This window comes from Theropithecus gelada, chromosome 4, assembly GCF_003255815.1.
Source record: "Theropithecus gelada isolate Dixy chromosome 4, Tgel_1.0, whole genome shotgun sequence".
NCBI lineage: Eukaryota > Metazoa > Chordata > Mammalia > Primates > Cercopithecidae > Theropithecus > Theropithecus gelada.
In genome coordinates, this window is record NC_037671.1 from 16,711,381 (window position 1) to 16,727,949 (window position 16,569).

The following is a 16,569-nucleotide window of genomic DNA, read 5'->3' on the forward strand; positions in this document are numbered from 1 at the left end:
GGCTGAGGCAGGAGAACTGCCTGAACCCACGAAGCGGAGGTTGCAGTGAGCCAAGATCGTGCCACTGCACTCCAGCCTGGGCAGCAGAGCGAGACTCTGGCTCAAGAAAAAAAAAAACAAAAACAAAACGCAAACTAGTACAGCCACTTTGTGAAACAATTTGGCAGTTTCTTATAAAGTTAAAAATACACTTAACTACAATCCAGCAATTCCACTCCTAGATACTTACTCGTGAAAAGAAAACTTATGTTTACACAAAAACCTGTATATACATGTTTACAGTTCCAGCCAAAAAACTAGAAACAACTGAGAAGTTCTTCAACTGGGGAGTGGGTAAGCAAGCTTTGGTTCACTCATCTACACAATTAGATTAAAAAGGACTGTTCTATGAATATATACAACAGGGAGGAATCTCCAATGTGTTGTGCTAAGTGAAAGATACCAGACTTAAAAGGCTACAAACTATATGATTCCATTTATATGCCATTCTTGAAATGGCCAAACTAGAGTGACAGAAAACCAGTCAATAGTTACCAGGAGCTAGAGATGGGGAAGGGTTGTCTACAAAAGGGTATGGCGGAATTTTGGGGGGTGACTGAGCTGTTCTATATGCAGCAGTCCACACTTATCTGTGGTTTTGCTTTCCTCAGTGTTTCAGTTACCCACAGTCAACTGAGGTGCAAAAATATTAATTGGACAATTCCAGAAATAAGCAATTCATAAGTTTTAAATTGCGTGCCATTCTGAGTAACATGATAAAATCTCATGCCATTGGACTCAGTCCCGCCCTGTCCCCACCTGGTAATCATTCCTTTGTCTAGCATATCCACGCTGTATATACCACATGCCCTTCAGTCACTGACTAGCCCTCTCAATTATCAGACTGAAAAAAAACATAGTATATATAGAGTTCAGTACTACCTGTAGTTTCAGGCATCCACAAAGGGTCTTGGAATGTATCCCCCACAGATAACGGGAGACTCCCATATCAACTGTGATGGTGGTTTTATGACTATACATGTTTCTCAAAACTCACAGAACCATATACTAAAAAGAATAAAGTTTACTATATGTAAAATATACCTAAATTTAAAAACAAAAGAAAAAGGATAAGGGATCCTAGCTACAAAGAGACTGAAAAATGATGTAAGAGCTAGTCATATCTGAGGGGTCCTGTTAAGAAGCTCTACAATGAAGCAACAGATGTCCCAAATGATCTCAAAAAATGGGTAGAGGCAATTCAGTTCCACATTATTAAGAACTCTGACAACAGTTATAGACTAGAATAAGAGCAAAACAGGGAGCAACTGGAGGCCCATCAACCAACTACCTCAGAGTAATTCAGCAGATAAATAATGGAGATCTGACTAAGGGAGAAGCAGTAGAGATGAACAGAAAAGTTAAAAGCAAGAAATTCTCAAGTTTCTAGCAATAGTGAAACCACCAACCAAATGGTTTTTTTTTAGAAAAAGATTTTAAACAAGCTAAATTTAAATGCCTGCGGGACATTCAAATGCAAACATTTGGTTAGACACATTGTCTGGAGCTCAAGGGAATAAACCAAGATGTAGCATTAGATTCAAGAATCATCAAGGTATTCGCAGGCAAATATGAGGTCAAGTTCATATAATTTGAAGTATAAAAAGAATCAGCTTACTGATTATACAGCTTGTAAAGTGAGAAATGGTGACAATCGTGTGCCTATTTCAATGATGGGGCCTCTCTCAACCACTCTATCCTTGGCATCTCTGATTTTCTCTTTGGCTTGATTACCCTGAGAAAACTGAGGCAGTTACATAAAAAGCTGTCACTGAATTCCAAGTTTTTATTTTCTGTTGTTCATACTGTTGACATCGAGAATATTCAGTCGATAAAGGAGTAATCTACTGAATACACTTAACTGGTTAATTAAACACAGGAGGACTACTAAGAGGGGTTTGATCTGAGGTCCATCTGACCGACCTCACGGAGCAACTTACCCACACAGCCCAATAGCTTTGTCTTGGTAACTCAACTAACAACTCTGTGGCTGCTTTAAGAGACCTCTGATATGCAATAAAGTTATGAGGAAATACTATAGCATAGATCCAATGACTGTAGGTAATTAGTGCTTAACCAGGGATAGGCACCAAAATTCAGTGTGGAGCTTTCTCAAAATGCCTATCTTGCCCAAAGCTCTACTTCCGAAAATTCTAATTTAGGAACTTCTGGGGTAAGGCCCAAAAATTACTATATTTTTAATAGTCTCATAAGTGATTCTGATATCCACACAAACCACACACCAATCCCAAGCTGAAAAGCAATGATATTAAATTTGGTTCCAGGCCCTACCATGGAATTCTCATTTGGAACTTTCTAAACCACATCCTAAACCTTGAAAATCTCCTCTGGTTGACAGCATACAAATACATATTTCTCAGCTAAAACCTAAAATTCTAAGCCCAACATCTGTAAAATACCCATGAATCACCAACTGACTATGATTACTGGCTTTGAGAGGATTTAACTTCTTAGCAGAATTCGGGAAAAAGCAGTGTAAGAAAAGTCATGGAAAATGAGTCACTGTCCCTCCATTCCTTAATTTCAATTCTCCATTTTAATAATAAACCTACCAGAAAAGCTCAGTTAATATTACTAACTCAAGCTTTAACTTCAACTAGTATTTAAGCATAACCAGATCCAGTCTGTTATACTGGAATATTCAGATTCCACTTTTCCAATTACCAAAATTTCCAGGATTCCAACTTTCCAATTACATCATAAACATTATGAAATCAAAACAAAAAAACTAACAAATCATTTTTCTCACCAAAATTTACACTTACCCATCTCTTCCCTTACTGACAATTTTTACTTCAAAATAATAAATCCCACAGGCTGCTGGTATTGGATGCGTGGCTCGAACTGACGCTGCATCTTTTGGGGTTTTGCCATGACCTGCACATGAAACAGGAAGGAAAAAAGAAGTCACATGAGATATTCACTGAAAAATGAAAACCTTAAACAATTCAGGAAGATACAGGTTTTTGGAATGATGTATAATTTCTGCTATCAGTTCAAATACTCAATAAAATGTTTATCATCACCATGAACCCAATATGCAAAATAGCCCAAGTTAACCACAGAACTCTTCACACTATTATTAGTTTTATTAAGATTGCAGAATCCGAATATGTAAATTGAACCTAGCAGCCTTTTATGCAAATTAAATAAAAGATGTTATAGAGTACACTATATTTTTAAGAGGAAAAAGGCTGTTTGAAGAACATAAGATCTTAATTTTATCAGGTCTAAATTTGTATATAACTTATATAATTTCTGTACACTCTTGCCAAAGGCCTGCTCTTTAAACCAGAAGCATCTATATCGTATATTTCTAAGTTAAACCTTACACAATCAGATTGAATTGGCAAAACAGCTTTCTTAAGAATTTACAATTTTGTTCTTTGGTATAGTCTTATTAATTAAAGCTGATTCATAAAATCTCTTGGGCCAAAAACAGCCTATTGAGAAATACATCTAATTTCTAAATGTATTTTTTTTTCTTTTTAAACAACAGAAATAACACTATGCCACTGCTGACATTTTAGAAAATCTGTTAGATAATGCCTTTTAAACTTTTTAAACCAGCTATTCCTCAATTCTAATCCCACAGGGTTTGCTAAACTCACAATCACTTCCCCTGCCTCTTGCCGAAGACACAAACTACCTTGAAAGCTAGCATGTGGACAATATTAAGAGAAAATATGTCCATAAAACCATGGGAGAATAAAGACAGAAGTTGAAGTAGCATGTCAGAAGTACTCAAAGAGCATGAGTGAGACAAGTCTCCATAATCCCCAAAAGGACTGCATGAGACACAATACTCTAAATCATTATTTGGGTGTTCTAGTTAAATACGCTCCACGCAATACAAACTTCGCATTAATCTTTCAGTCATACTATAAAATTATCTTCATGGGTAGCAGAATTCTCCTCAAATTTATTGTGATTGTTTTAAAACTAAATGCCTTAAGTCAAAAATTGCATCTTAAGATACACAACCGTCACACATGAATGAGATCATATCCTCCCTTACCATACATTTCACCAAATTTACCAAATTTCCAACACATGCCTTATTATTATTAAACACTTAAGTTTACACTTGCAATGCAAATTAGTACATGTTCACACCCCCCAATCCCCTACAAAAAAAAGAATGAATTCTGCCACTCCTTCCATTACCATGAAAACTTGGATTATGGGCAGAAGTTCTTTTAGCCTGGTGACCATAAGGAGTCAACAAGCTTGGCTAGGAAGACAAAAATGGAAGCAACAATATTTACATGCATCAAAACTACTTTAACATATGATGCAGGTAACAGATTTACACTGAGCTAAGCAGCAGAAAAGAAACAACTGCACAAATCTGTGCACTAGTCACTTTTTAATAAAATTTAATTATGGTGGCAGTAAAACACATTTTTCAGTCACAATATGTTCAAATAAGTTACCTGAGAAAAGGCTATGGAAACTACATATTTAAAAATTAGAGAGTTACAAATAAATCTATAGAAAACTAAACAGAATCTAACTGCAGTCCTAAATCCACTAATTTTTTTTAAGGGGAGTGACCCAAACTTTTAGGAATAAAGTAATCCCAAAGTATTCTTAATAACAAATAATAGTTACATATATTTAATACTGTGTAAAAGGCACTGTTCTAATGCATTAAGTTTATTAACTCATTCAATATCCAAAACAACCCCATGAGGTAGGTACCATTTATTATCATTTCATAGTTAAATCTAAGATAAGGAAACTCGCCCAAAGTCATACTGCTTAATGAGAATTCCAAAGCAGGATTTATGCTGGGATTTAAAATTCAAGAAACCTGATCTAGTGGGAGCTCTGAACCCACATGAAGGATTTAGTTACAATGAACTTTCGGGGATCACCTCACATATCCCCATGTTCTATTCTGGCTACTTCTATGGGAAAAGAGAAAGAAACTAATATTTGAAAGTAAACAGTCTCTCAAAGAGTTAGGTGCTTTTGTATGGATTTTTCTCATTCAACATTTATGAAATAGGTATTATTTAACCTCAGTTTTTGAAATGAAGAAATTTGTAATCTGTCATGGGCCTACAGAAAAAAATAATAAAAATTTTTACACATTATACACCCTGCCCCAAATTGGAAGAAACGTATATTAAATCCATGCATGAATTAAAATCCCATACATTTTTCCATTATGCAAAAATTACTATAAAGTACCAGTTATAAATCTTCAAGTATCCATTGTATTTGTTATGATTCACTGCAGATAAATTCTGTAAATGTTAAAACTAAAAAGATTTGTTTCATAAAGTTAAATTAGATGTAAAAGGTATAAGGAAAAGTTTAAATGCAAGATTAAAAGGTTTCATACTATTTCTTAAATGAGACCAGTACAAGTTGAGTATCCCTTATCTGACATGCTTGGGACCACAACTGTTTTAGATTTTTTCAGATTTTACAATATTTGCACATACTTACCAGTTGAGCATCCTAAATCCAAAAATCCAAAATCTAAAATGTTTCAATGAGCATTTCCTTTGAGCCGGGCGTGGTGGCTCATGCCTGTAATTCCAGCACTTTGGGAGGCTGAGGCGGGCGGATCACTTGAGGTCAGGAGTTCAAGACCAGCTTGGCCAACATGGTGAAACCCTGTCTGTACTAAAAATACAAAAATTAGCCTGGCATGGTAGTGTGCGCCTGTAATCCCAGCTACTCAGGAGGCTGAGACACAAGAATCACTTGAACTTGGGAGGCAGAGCTTGCAGTGACCCGACAGTGCCACTGCACTCCAGCCTGGGCAACAGAGTAAGACTCTGTCTCAAAAATAAAAATACATAAAATCAAGTTTTGAATTCTGAAAGCATTTTGAATTTAAGATTTGGGATGCTCAAACTTGTAATATCAGCAGCAAAGGGCCTATCTCTAACAATGCTTATCACCTGAAAGTTTATTACCTTAAATTCTGTGGTAACCAAAAGACAACCTCATACTACCAAAAGTTTCAACTTTTAAAACTACAAAGTCCTCAATATTGTCTTCTATGTGGCTTTAGAAGAAAACATATATAAAACGTCCTAATTCTAAGGCTAGCAAGTTTAGCTCTTTTTATTCAAACAATCTGATGGAAAGAGTTTGAATAAACCATTCTAGCCCATTCCCACTCCCATCCCTTCTCCAACATGCAGCCAGCCAGTGTCCTTCTGGAAACATACATCAGTCGTCCTTCTATATCACCAGCTCTCAATACAATGAAGATTCCTTCCAAAGCCTCCCCTTTGGCCTAGGAAAAAGACACGCTTCCTGAACACCTTGTCTGACCTTGCTCTCCACCTGCACTTTCCACTTCCTTTCTGCTCTAGTCACATCAGCACTATTTCGATTCTTCATATTGATCAGGCCAGAGTCTGTACACATGCTATACCCTCCACCTTTCCTTCTTAGCCTGAGTAGGTCCTACTCACACTTTAAATCTTAGCTCAAGCTTTACTTCCTCAAATATTCTTTCTCTAATCTCTCCAACTTGGTTGAAGCTCCTTTTTACAAGCCCTCAAACATTTATCTCTCCTGTACGTTCACACACTTAACACTCACGTGTAATTAGTTTTTCCCTGCGTTTTAATTCCTGAACCTCTTTATTCCCACTAACTTCCACTCTAACTACAATCATTCCTTCTTGAAGAAGCAAAAGCCCAAGACCCAGAGTCTAAAGCTGCAATGGACCAAGCCACCTGTAATATCGGGCACAGTGAAAATTTAACTGCGCTTTTATTTTATTAGGACTGTAATTTTTGTGGTGTTCTGATTAGTGCTTACAAAGTTCCCAAGGTTTTAAGTGGTTGCTCCAGCTTTATTTATAGTTCACATAAGTCCTGTTACTTTTAGCGCACTGATTTTGTGGAAAACATGGTTTTCCAGCCACGCATTCATGACATTATTGCAGAAACACCGGTATCTTCCTCCAGAATACACCATCCTGTTCTATCCTCTTTCTAAAGCCTTCACATCTATACTTCCTCTTCAACATCATGGGACCTCTAATTCCTCAAACTCTTCGTGTTTTTTTCTCCCTTTTTCCTCTTCCAGGACAGGCTACATGGTAATCACTTAAAGCTCTCAAATATCCTTGATTTCCCTCATATGCCCATCCTTCTATCATATCCAACCAGCAAAACAACACTCTCAATATTATAATCTACCTTCACTGCTTCCTCACTGGACAGTTGACTTCCACTGAATAAAGTTCAAAATCTTACAAACAGTCACTGCTATGAACTAATGATATCAACTGAGCACTCTCAATGCTACCAACAATATTTTTAGAAATGTTCAGTCAGTTCATTCCCTATTCCTCTCAATGGCTAGTCCACATTTTCATCATTACTTTAAGCTTTACATCCTCTACTCAAATTCATAAGCAAAGTACCTTACCTCTTATCAAGAAAACAGGAGTCCAGTTGGGTGCAGTGGCTCACACCTGTAATCCCAGCACTTTGGGAGGTGAAGGCAGGTGGATCACCTGAGGTCAGGAGTTTGAGACCAGCCTGGCCAACGTAAAATCCCATCTCCACTAAAAATACAAAAAGTAGCCAGGCATGGTAGTGCCTACCTGTATTCCCAGCTACTTGGGAGGCTGAGGCAGAAGAATGGCTTGAACCCTGGAGGCAGATGTTGCAGTGAGCCGAGATTGTACCACTGCACTCCAGCCTGGGCGACAAGAGCGAGGCTCCATCTCAAAAAAACAAACAAATAAACAAAAAAATCCCCAGGAGAGGCCAATGTGGGTGGATCATTTGAGGTCAGGAGTTCGAGACCAGCCTAGCCAACATGGCGAAACCCCATCTCTACTAAAAACATAAAAATTAGCCAGGCATCGTGGTGGGTGCATGTAATCTCAGCTACTCAGGAGGCTGAGGCAGGAGAATTGCTTCAACCTGGGATCTGGCCTGGGCAACAAAGCGGGACTGTCTCAAGAAAAAAAAATAATAATAATAACCAGGTAGGCTAATCAATTTTATTTGTTAAAATGTTAAATTTTGTATACATTTACTGGAACACCATACCTTGGACTAATATAGTATTTTCATTTAATTTATGTCGCTTCGGTTTTACCTACATAACCAATAAAACAAGATTGACTAAGAAATGACACAATGGTCTCTAACACAATACTCTCCAAAGGAATTTTTAAAGATAATTTTGGTTATGTGTAATTTTCATCTTCTATACTGACATTAGAAGCTAAACTCCAGGTAAAATGTAACTCCGCTATCAGCTATTAAAAATTAGAGGAAAAAAAAAATTCCACCTTAACCTCTATCCTCCTCTAGGAAATGCCTAATCTCTTCCTTCATCTATATTTCTCAAGGATAATCTCTATCCACTATCCTCTCTACTTGGTCCTTTCATTTACTCTTTCAACCCACTGAAATCTGGTTGTTGCCCCATCACTCAATTCAAACTGCTCTCCCTAAAGTCACAATGATCTAATTTCCAAATGTAGTGGAAAACTATCTGTGCCTATCCTACTAAACCTATCTGTTGCAATACACACTATCACTTCCTCGTTTCTACTAGGGAGTGTGGGGAGGCTGTCTGAGACAGTGTCTCATTCTGTTGCCCAGGTTAGAATGCAGTGGCATGATCACCGCTTGCTGCAGCCTCAACTTCCCGGGTTCAAGCAGTCCTCCCACTCGACTTCCCAAAGTGCTGGGATTACAGGTGTGAGCCACTGCACCTTCCCACGCTCAGCTTCTGTGATACCAATCTCCTTGATGTCTAGGGACCTACCATTTCTTTTGGGCTCCCTCCAGTCTTTCAACGTTGGTGTTTTTCAGGGTCCCATCTTTGGTCCACTGCTTTTTCTCACTCTATTACATATTCTCCCTCTCTCTCTCAAATACTCTGAGTTTCAACTACCACCTACGAGTGACTCCTAAATCAGTCATGACCTAGACTTCTCTCCCAAGCTTCAGGTCAATTATAGTTAACTATCAACCCTTTCTAGGAGAAACTGTCTCACACATTGTCCCTACTGAAAGAAGTAAGACCCAGACTATCCTTGTACCAGAAGGGTATTTTGTATTTTATAATTACCACCACTCCTACAGCTGATTCAACACAGGTTAGCACCTGACTTGAAGGCCGCCAATTCACAACATAGTCTGTAACGAAAAGCTCTACCCAACTAAGAATCATAGCAATTAGCCAGGCCAATCCGTTAAGTCTCTCAGGAATTTGACATGGGAAGGAAAGGATAAGCCAGTCAGTGGGGAAAAAGAAATAAGAAAACAACCGGAAACTAGTGATTGGAGCTGAGTCAGTTTAATGGAATAGAACGAAGTCATGAAATCCAACTGTTAAGACCATTTAGAGCCCCCTTAACTTCAAAAGACCTGTTCCTGTTCTTTCTGTAAGGCTTGTTCCTTTGGCTTCTTCAGGTTTCCCTGAAGTCAGATCACAGGGCTGAGATTCCCATTTTTACTTATCTCCAACTATACTGTAATACAGTCTTCTTCACAATCATTATTTTATTCATGGTTCACTGCAACAGCCTAACAGCTAAAAACCCAAACATCATCCTAACAGAGGTAGAAACCCATTTTCCTTGAGTTCTCTCACCATCATTCCTCATATCCTCTCAGTATTACTTTTAAATATCTCACAAATATATCTGCCTTTCTCTGTCCCTACCACTGACCCAGCTGAGGTCATTTCTAACATGGTCTACTGCAACAGTCTTCTAAATGAGTTTGCTATTTCCACTCTTGTGTAACCTCTTGAATCTATCTTCCAATCAGCTGTGTAATCTGACAAAAATGAAGATATGAGCCAGTCCCTTCCCATTTAAAATCCTTTGATGATTCTCCATCTCCTACAGAATAAGATCTAAACTCAACAAAATATTCCATAGGGCTCCTAACTGGGCCAGGTACACTGGCTCCTGCCTATAATCCTAGCACTTTGGAAGGCTAAGGCAGGCAGATGGCTTGAGCTCAGGAATTCGAGACCAGCCTGAGCAACATGGCAAAATCCCCATCTCTACAAAAAAATACAAAAAATTAGCTGGGTGTGGTGGCGCATGCCTGTAGTTGCAGCTATTCAGGATGCTGAGGTAGAAGGATCACTTGAGCCCAGGAGGCAGAGGTTGCAGTGGGCCTAGATCGCACCACTGCATTCCAGCCTGGATGATGGAGTCAGACCCCGTCCCAAAAAAATAAAAAATAAAAAAATCTCCTAATTGATCTTTTCGCAGATGCTCCTTGTCACATACTCTAAATGCTAACCCAAAATTGTAAAACCAGACGCATAAAGTAATTCTCTGTTTTTGCTCTTCCTTCATTTGCAACACCGAGGCCCTCCCTTTCTCCTATATCCTACTCATCTTTTAAGACTGACCACTAGCCTCGACTCCTCCAAGAGGCTATCCCTGATACCTGAACTTCCTTCATTCTTTCCAGTGTGAGCCTGGGTTAGACGCTCCTCCTATCTTCACAGTACTCTTTATAATATCTCCCTTACTAATCTATTTTATGTCCTCCGAGCTCTCTGAATTCAATAACACTATCTTCTTCACCTTTGAGTGTCAGAACCTAGCACAAAGTAAACATTCACTAAAACCTTATTAAATAAATGAAGAAATGAACAGTGAGAAACACAAATAAATTGTCTAGTCTAGCAGAATATACATCATCAGGCCGGGTGGTGGCTCACGCCTATAATCCCAGCACTTTGGGTAGCCGAGGCAGGCAGATCACTTGAGGTCAGGAGTTTCAGACCAGCCTGGCCAATAGGACAAAACCCCGTCTCTACTAAATATACAAAAATTAGCCAGGCATGGTAGCAGGCATTTGTAATCCCGGCTACTTGGGAGGCTGAGGCTGGAAAGTCACTTGAATCCAGGAGATGGAGGCTGCAGTGAGCCAAGACAGCACCACCACTGTACTTCGGCCTGGGCAACAGAGCAAGATTCCGTCTCAAAAAAAAAAAAAGAATATACATCATTATTGTCTACTATTCTGCATGATTATTAGATTTACTTGATTCTTGCAGTTACCCACTGGCATTTTTAAACCTAATTTCCCAAAATTTGGCAAGTAATAATTCAATTCCTTCATTTTAAAGAACATTTTTAGGCCAGGCACAGTGGCTCACGCCTGTAATCCCAGAACTTTGGGAGGCGGAGGTGGGCAGATCACAAGGTCAGGAGATCAAGACCATCCTGACTAATGGAGAAATCCTGTCTCTACTAAAAATACAAAAAATAAGCCAGGTGTAGTAGCGGGCACCTGTAGTCCCAGCTACTCAGGAGGATGAGGCAGGAGAATGGTGTGAACCCAGGAGGCGGAGCTTGCAGTGAGTGGAGATCGCACCACTGCCCTCCAGCCTGGGCGACAGAGCAAAACTCCGACTCAAAAAACAAAACAAAACAAAACAAAACACGAAAGAAACATTTTTTGTTTCGACCCCATAATGCTTAACAGACATTTGTACTTGTAAGCTTGTAAGCAAGCATGTTGAAATATTTGTTCAACCTTAAAAAGTGCAGGAAATTAGATAAGCAATTATATTTAGGAAATGTTCAAGGACTAATGACTGGGGGTACAGGTGGGAAAGACAGAGTAAGTATAACAAAAGTTCAACCTATTTGGTTAGATGTTGTTCAAAACATTTCAATTAAAAAGTGCAATTCTGGCCAGGCACAGTGGCTCACGCCTGTAATCCCAGCACTTTGGGAGGCCGAGGCGGGCGGATCACGAGGTCAAGAGATCGAGATCATCCTGGCCAACATGTTGAAACCTCCTCTCTACTAAAAATACAAAAATTAGCTAGGTGTGGTAGCGCAAGCCTGTAGTCCCAGATACTCAGGAGGCTAAGGCAGAAGAATTGCTTGAGCCCGGGAGGCTGAGGTTGCAGCGAGCCGAGATGGCGCCACCGTACTCCAGCCTAGCAACAGCAGAGCCAGACTCCATCTTAAAAAAAAAAAAAAAAAAGTACAGTTCAGGCCAGGTGCAGTGGCTCATGCCTGTAATCCCAGCACTTTGGGCGGCCGAGGCGGGCGGATCATCTGAGGTCAGGAGTTCAAGACCAGCCTGGCCAACATGGTGAAACCCTGTCTCTACTAAAAATGTAAGAATTAGCCAGGCATGGTGGTGAGTGCCTGTAATCCCAGCTACTCAGCAGGCTGAGGCAGGAGAACTGCATGAACCCAGGAGAGGTTGCAATGAGCAGAGATTGTGCCACTGCACTCCAGCCTGGGCGATAGAGTAAGACACTGTCGAAAAAAAAAAATGCAATTCACTATTTTTTCTTTGGGTCTCACTCTGCCACCCAGGCCATCATGGCTCACTGAAGCCTCAACCTCCTGGGCTCAACCAATCCTCCTCCCTGAGCTTACTAATACTAAGTAGCTGGGATTTCAGGTATGTGCCACTTAGTCCGGCTTTTAGGGGTAGAGATGGGGTACCACTATGTTGCCCAGGCTGGTCTAGAACTCCTGGGCTCAAGCGATCCTTCTACTCTGGCCTCCCAAAGTGCTGGGATTACAAGTGTAAGCCACCACACTCACTGAAATTCACTATTTCATTGCTTCCTGTAATTCCCAACTTTCATTTATCTTGCATATCTCCTAAACTGTCCTAAATCAGTAAAATCAAGGTGTCTGGACTTTTTTGAAGCACTGTGTTCCAGTTACCTTTTTCCCCCAGAGTAAGCATTTTCAATCTCAACTATTCTTTAAAAGTTCTAAATGTAATCACAGGATTTTATCTACTTGAGATAATTAAGTCTCATATGAACTAAAACAGGCAATACTATGGTCTTGTGAAAAGAACACTAGATCTGAAGTTAGTGAAAATTTTCAATCCTGACTTACTTATGACTGGGAAGATCTAACCTCCAGGTTCTACCGCTCTCTAAAATTTAAAATGAAAATTCCAGGATCTTGTCCAGATCCACTAGTGTGTGTATATCTAAAACACTCTATAAAATATCCAAATAGTGGTAATCACTTAAAAAATATAAAAATGCAATCTGTTGTTGAAACATTTAGACTAAATTCATTGTCATATTCATTAAAATTATTTAAAGTAAAATAAAGTTATCATCATAACTAAGTCTAAACTTGTCACATTTGTACTTATCCAATACTGACAACAATTTCAAAAATAAGAGGGGCTATCCCTGGGTTTTTCAACAGTTGTGTGACTGCGAAGCAAAAGGCCTTCCAAAAAATTTCAGATATACTACACATATCCTGTAGTTATTCCTCTGCAATCCAATCAACCTTATCTGCATGTCCAGTATTATTCAACATTAATCTCCTCAAATCATTTAAGGAACAATACTGCTTCCAAAAGCAGTAATTTCAATTTAGAATATCTTAAAACCAGAATACAGGCTGGACACAGTGGCTCAGGCTTGTAATTCCGGTACTTTGGGAAGCCAAGGTGGGAGGATCACTTGAGCCCAGACATTCATCACCAGCCTGGGCAACACAGTAAGACCCCATCTCCACACGAAAAAATTACAACTTAGCCCAGCATAGTGACAGGAGCTTGTGGTCCCCGCTACTTGGGCAACTGAGGCAGGGGGATGCCTTGAGCCTAGGAGGTCAAGACTGCAGTGAGCATGATCGCACCACTGCACTCCAACAAGGCAACAGAGTTGAAACCCTATCAAAAAAAAAAAAAAAAAAAAAACACCAGAACAACCACAAAAAAAACAGAATACCTTTGGAGCAAAAGAAAGCAAAATACTTCTATTTCAAGATAAGGAAAATTCTCGTCACTCTGGAAAATAAAATCACTCTTTTGAAATTCTGTAATACATGAATATATGAATAACAGCTTTTAATGTTAAAAGTGTCTTATAATACTTAGATAAAATCAATGCAGCACAATGATAGGTTAAATAAAAATTCACCCTTCTTATTCTGTGACTTTAAAGTATTATCCACTATCTATGATACTTCTTTGCTACTGCTACTGGGACAGAGTTGCCCACTACAACCGGTGTGGTTCTCTCAGAAAACACACAGAAAATCAACAGTAACAACAGAAAACACACACACACACACACACACACACACACACACACAGTCTACAGTAACAAGACAAGAGGAAGAGGCAGTAGAAAGAGAAAAAGACTTTCTGACAAGGGGTAAGGGAGAGACAAAAGGAAGACAGAAGAGAGGGAAAGAAAATAAAAAGGATAACAAAATTTCTGGAAGAACAAAATCTGTTCTGGAAGAAATAATGATTTATGTTTATAAAAGTTATGTTCCCAGAAAGTGAATCTTAGTATTACACAACAGAAAGTAATAAAGAGGCCAAGAATAAAAACAATTGAGACAGCAGTGTCAGGAATGTAGCAGTGTCAGAAATATTTCAAACTCCAACTAATTTCACATAAACATATATTTTTCTCTGACCTAAATCATGAATCTTATGTAAAAGACTAAAACCAATCAAGACACCTTACAGTACTAAATAAACAGTAATCATGAATCGTAGACATCACGGAAATTCAGAGCTGTAAATTTCCCTACCAATCTTCCAGCTCAACTTACACATCACTCAGAGGAAGAAACTGAGGCCCAGTCTTGTAAAATATCCACAACCACAAACGACTGCAGAACTCAGGAAATCTAGGATTCTTTGTTCATCTATACTGGCTCTGATTTTATGAGCAAATTACTGTCAACCATAAATTTAAAATTATAAAATTCTGTCACATCTAACAATAGCTTTCTGGCAGTCAGATCAGAAGTAAACACTTCATAACATAGCACCTTTCACACAAATTAAAACATAAAAGTAGAAATATTTCACAAGGAAATTAACAAAATGTCCTAACTTAAGATAAAACAAAGATTTGATATTGTGAATGAAATGTTTAGACGTTTAGATTAAGGAAGATAACACTTAGAAGTACTTCTTCGGATGTATGCAAGAATTAAAAAATGTTCAAGGCCTATTTTTGTGCATGATTCTTTGCAGCCAAATCATTTGGTAGATTTCTATTGCCATTCGCCTTTCTGGTTAAATAGTAACTTACTTATCAAGCTTCTTCTTAAATTTTAGTCCCATATAAGAATTTAACCACAAGGTTGTTTATCCCCTCTACATACATGTCACTAGGATCTGAGCAGACCCCTTTGTAGCCAATCAAAGTGAGGCTGCCGTGAATGTAAAAAGCTCCTGCTTTAGATTTGGGGCCTAAAACCCTGGATTTGTTTCCAGACAGACTGATGCGTTAGATTGATTTTTTTTTTCTTCCACACAAGTAAACTTGATACACGCTATTAAATTGGGCCACATTTCAATAGTTCCCATAGCAATTCATAATTTTATATACAACTGATTTGCTTCAAGCTTTGTTTTAACCTAAGAGAGGTAGGTGAGGGAGGAAGGGGGCAAGCACAAACCTAAGGTTGTTGTTTTTAACTGCAGGTGTAAAACATAAGCCAATTTTCTTCAAAATACTAAGCTGCATTTTGTTCCATCTTCGTTTTCAACAAGGCTTCATATAACATCAACACCTAAGGACCTGTATAGAGTACTTCCAATCTGGAGAGGTAGGTTTCTGCTCCCCTAAGAAAAATGGTGCTCCTGGGGTTCCCTTCTCTTACCCTCCCGGTTGCTTTCACTAAGATATACTGATGGCAAACTTGGGCCCCTTGTCCTTTAGTTCCCCTAGACAATCTCTGGCCTAATTTTGATTACTCCTCCCCCTGTGTATCCCTGCTCTCTCTTAATTAGAAATCATACCTCAGAATCGTGCCTCTCTTCCCTCCTTGTAAGAGGAGAACGCCTGACCCACCACCTGGAGAACAATGTAACCCAACTCCGAGTCCATGGATTCCTCTACCCAAGCCCCAAGATTTATCTCCCAGGGAAATCAGAAAGCCAGTTCTGTCCTGTCATCCCGGATTCCCTCAAGGTGTCCTGCTCCTGGCCTAGGATTACCAGCTCCTTCCTACCCTGGAGCATTCTACTCACCCTCCTCTTCCAAGAATCTCGCCCCTCACCCTCGGATCCTTCACCGCGACCCCCGCGCCCACCCGGAGCAGCACAACAAGCGGCGAGTGGCCTCCGAGGGCAGAGCCCGCGAGGGCGGGGGTCGGGGGAGGTCGGGGGCGGGTCGAGAGCGGCGCAGCGGTGGCCGGCCACGTCGGGTCAGTGCCCCACTCCCACCGCAGGACACACGCCCAGTACCTTTGTAGTGCACCCGCAGGTTGTTCTGAGAGAGGCCGATGTAGCTGAACTTGTCCTTCGGGCTCCAGGACCGAGGCAGCGGCGTCTCCTGCTCGTCCACGGCCGGGTAGAGGCGCTTCAGCCGCCGCTGCAGCTCCTTCTCCTGCTCGTTCAGGGTCGAGTCCCCGTGCGGGAAGGGGGCCGCCGCGCTGCTGCCCGCCACCAGAGCTGGGGCCGGGGCGCCTCCGGCCGGGCCGGGGCCCGCGGCGAGGCCCGGAGGCGCTGGGGGCCCGCTGGCGGGGGCGGCCGCTGAGGCAGGTGGCGGCGGGGGCGG

General features: G+C 40.2%; 1 protein-coding gene across 1 annotated transcript in view; it reads right to left on the reverse strand.

Moving 5' to 3' along the window:
- Nucleotides 1-16,569, reverse strand: part of RANBP9 (RAN binding protein 9) — a 95,309-nt gene that overhangs the window by 77,927 nt on the left and 813 nt on the right. Inside the window, exons 2-3 of the mRNA XM_025382402.1 lie at nt 16,257-16,569; nt 2,826-2,937 (exon numbers count right to left, since the gene is read on the reverse strand). The exon at nt 16,257-16,569 is cut by the window's right edge and continues 1 nt beyond it. Coding sequence (XP_025238187.1) covers nt 2,826-2,937; nt 16,257-16,569 — 425 coding nt within the window. The remainder of the gene's footprint in view (nt 1-2,825; nt 2,938-16,256) is intronic.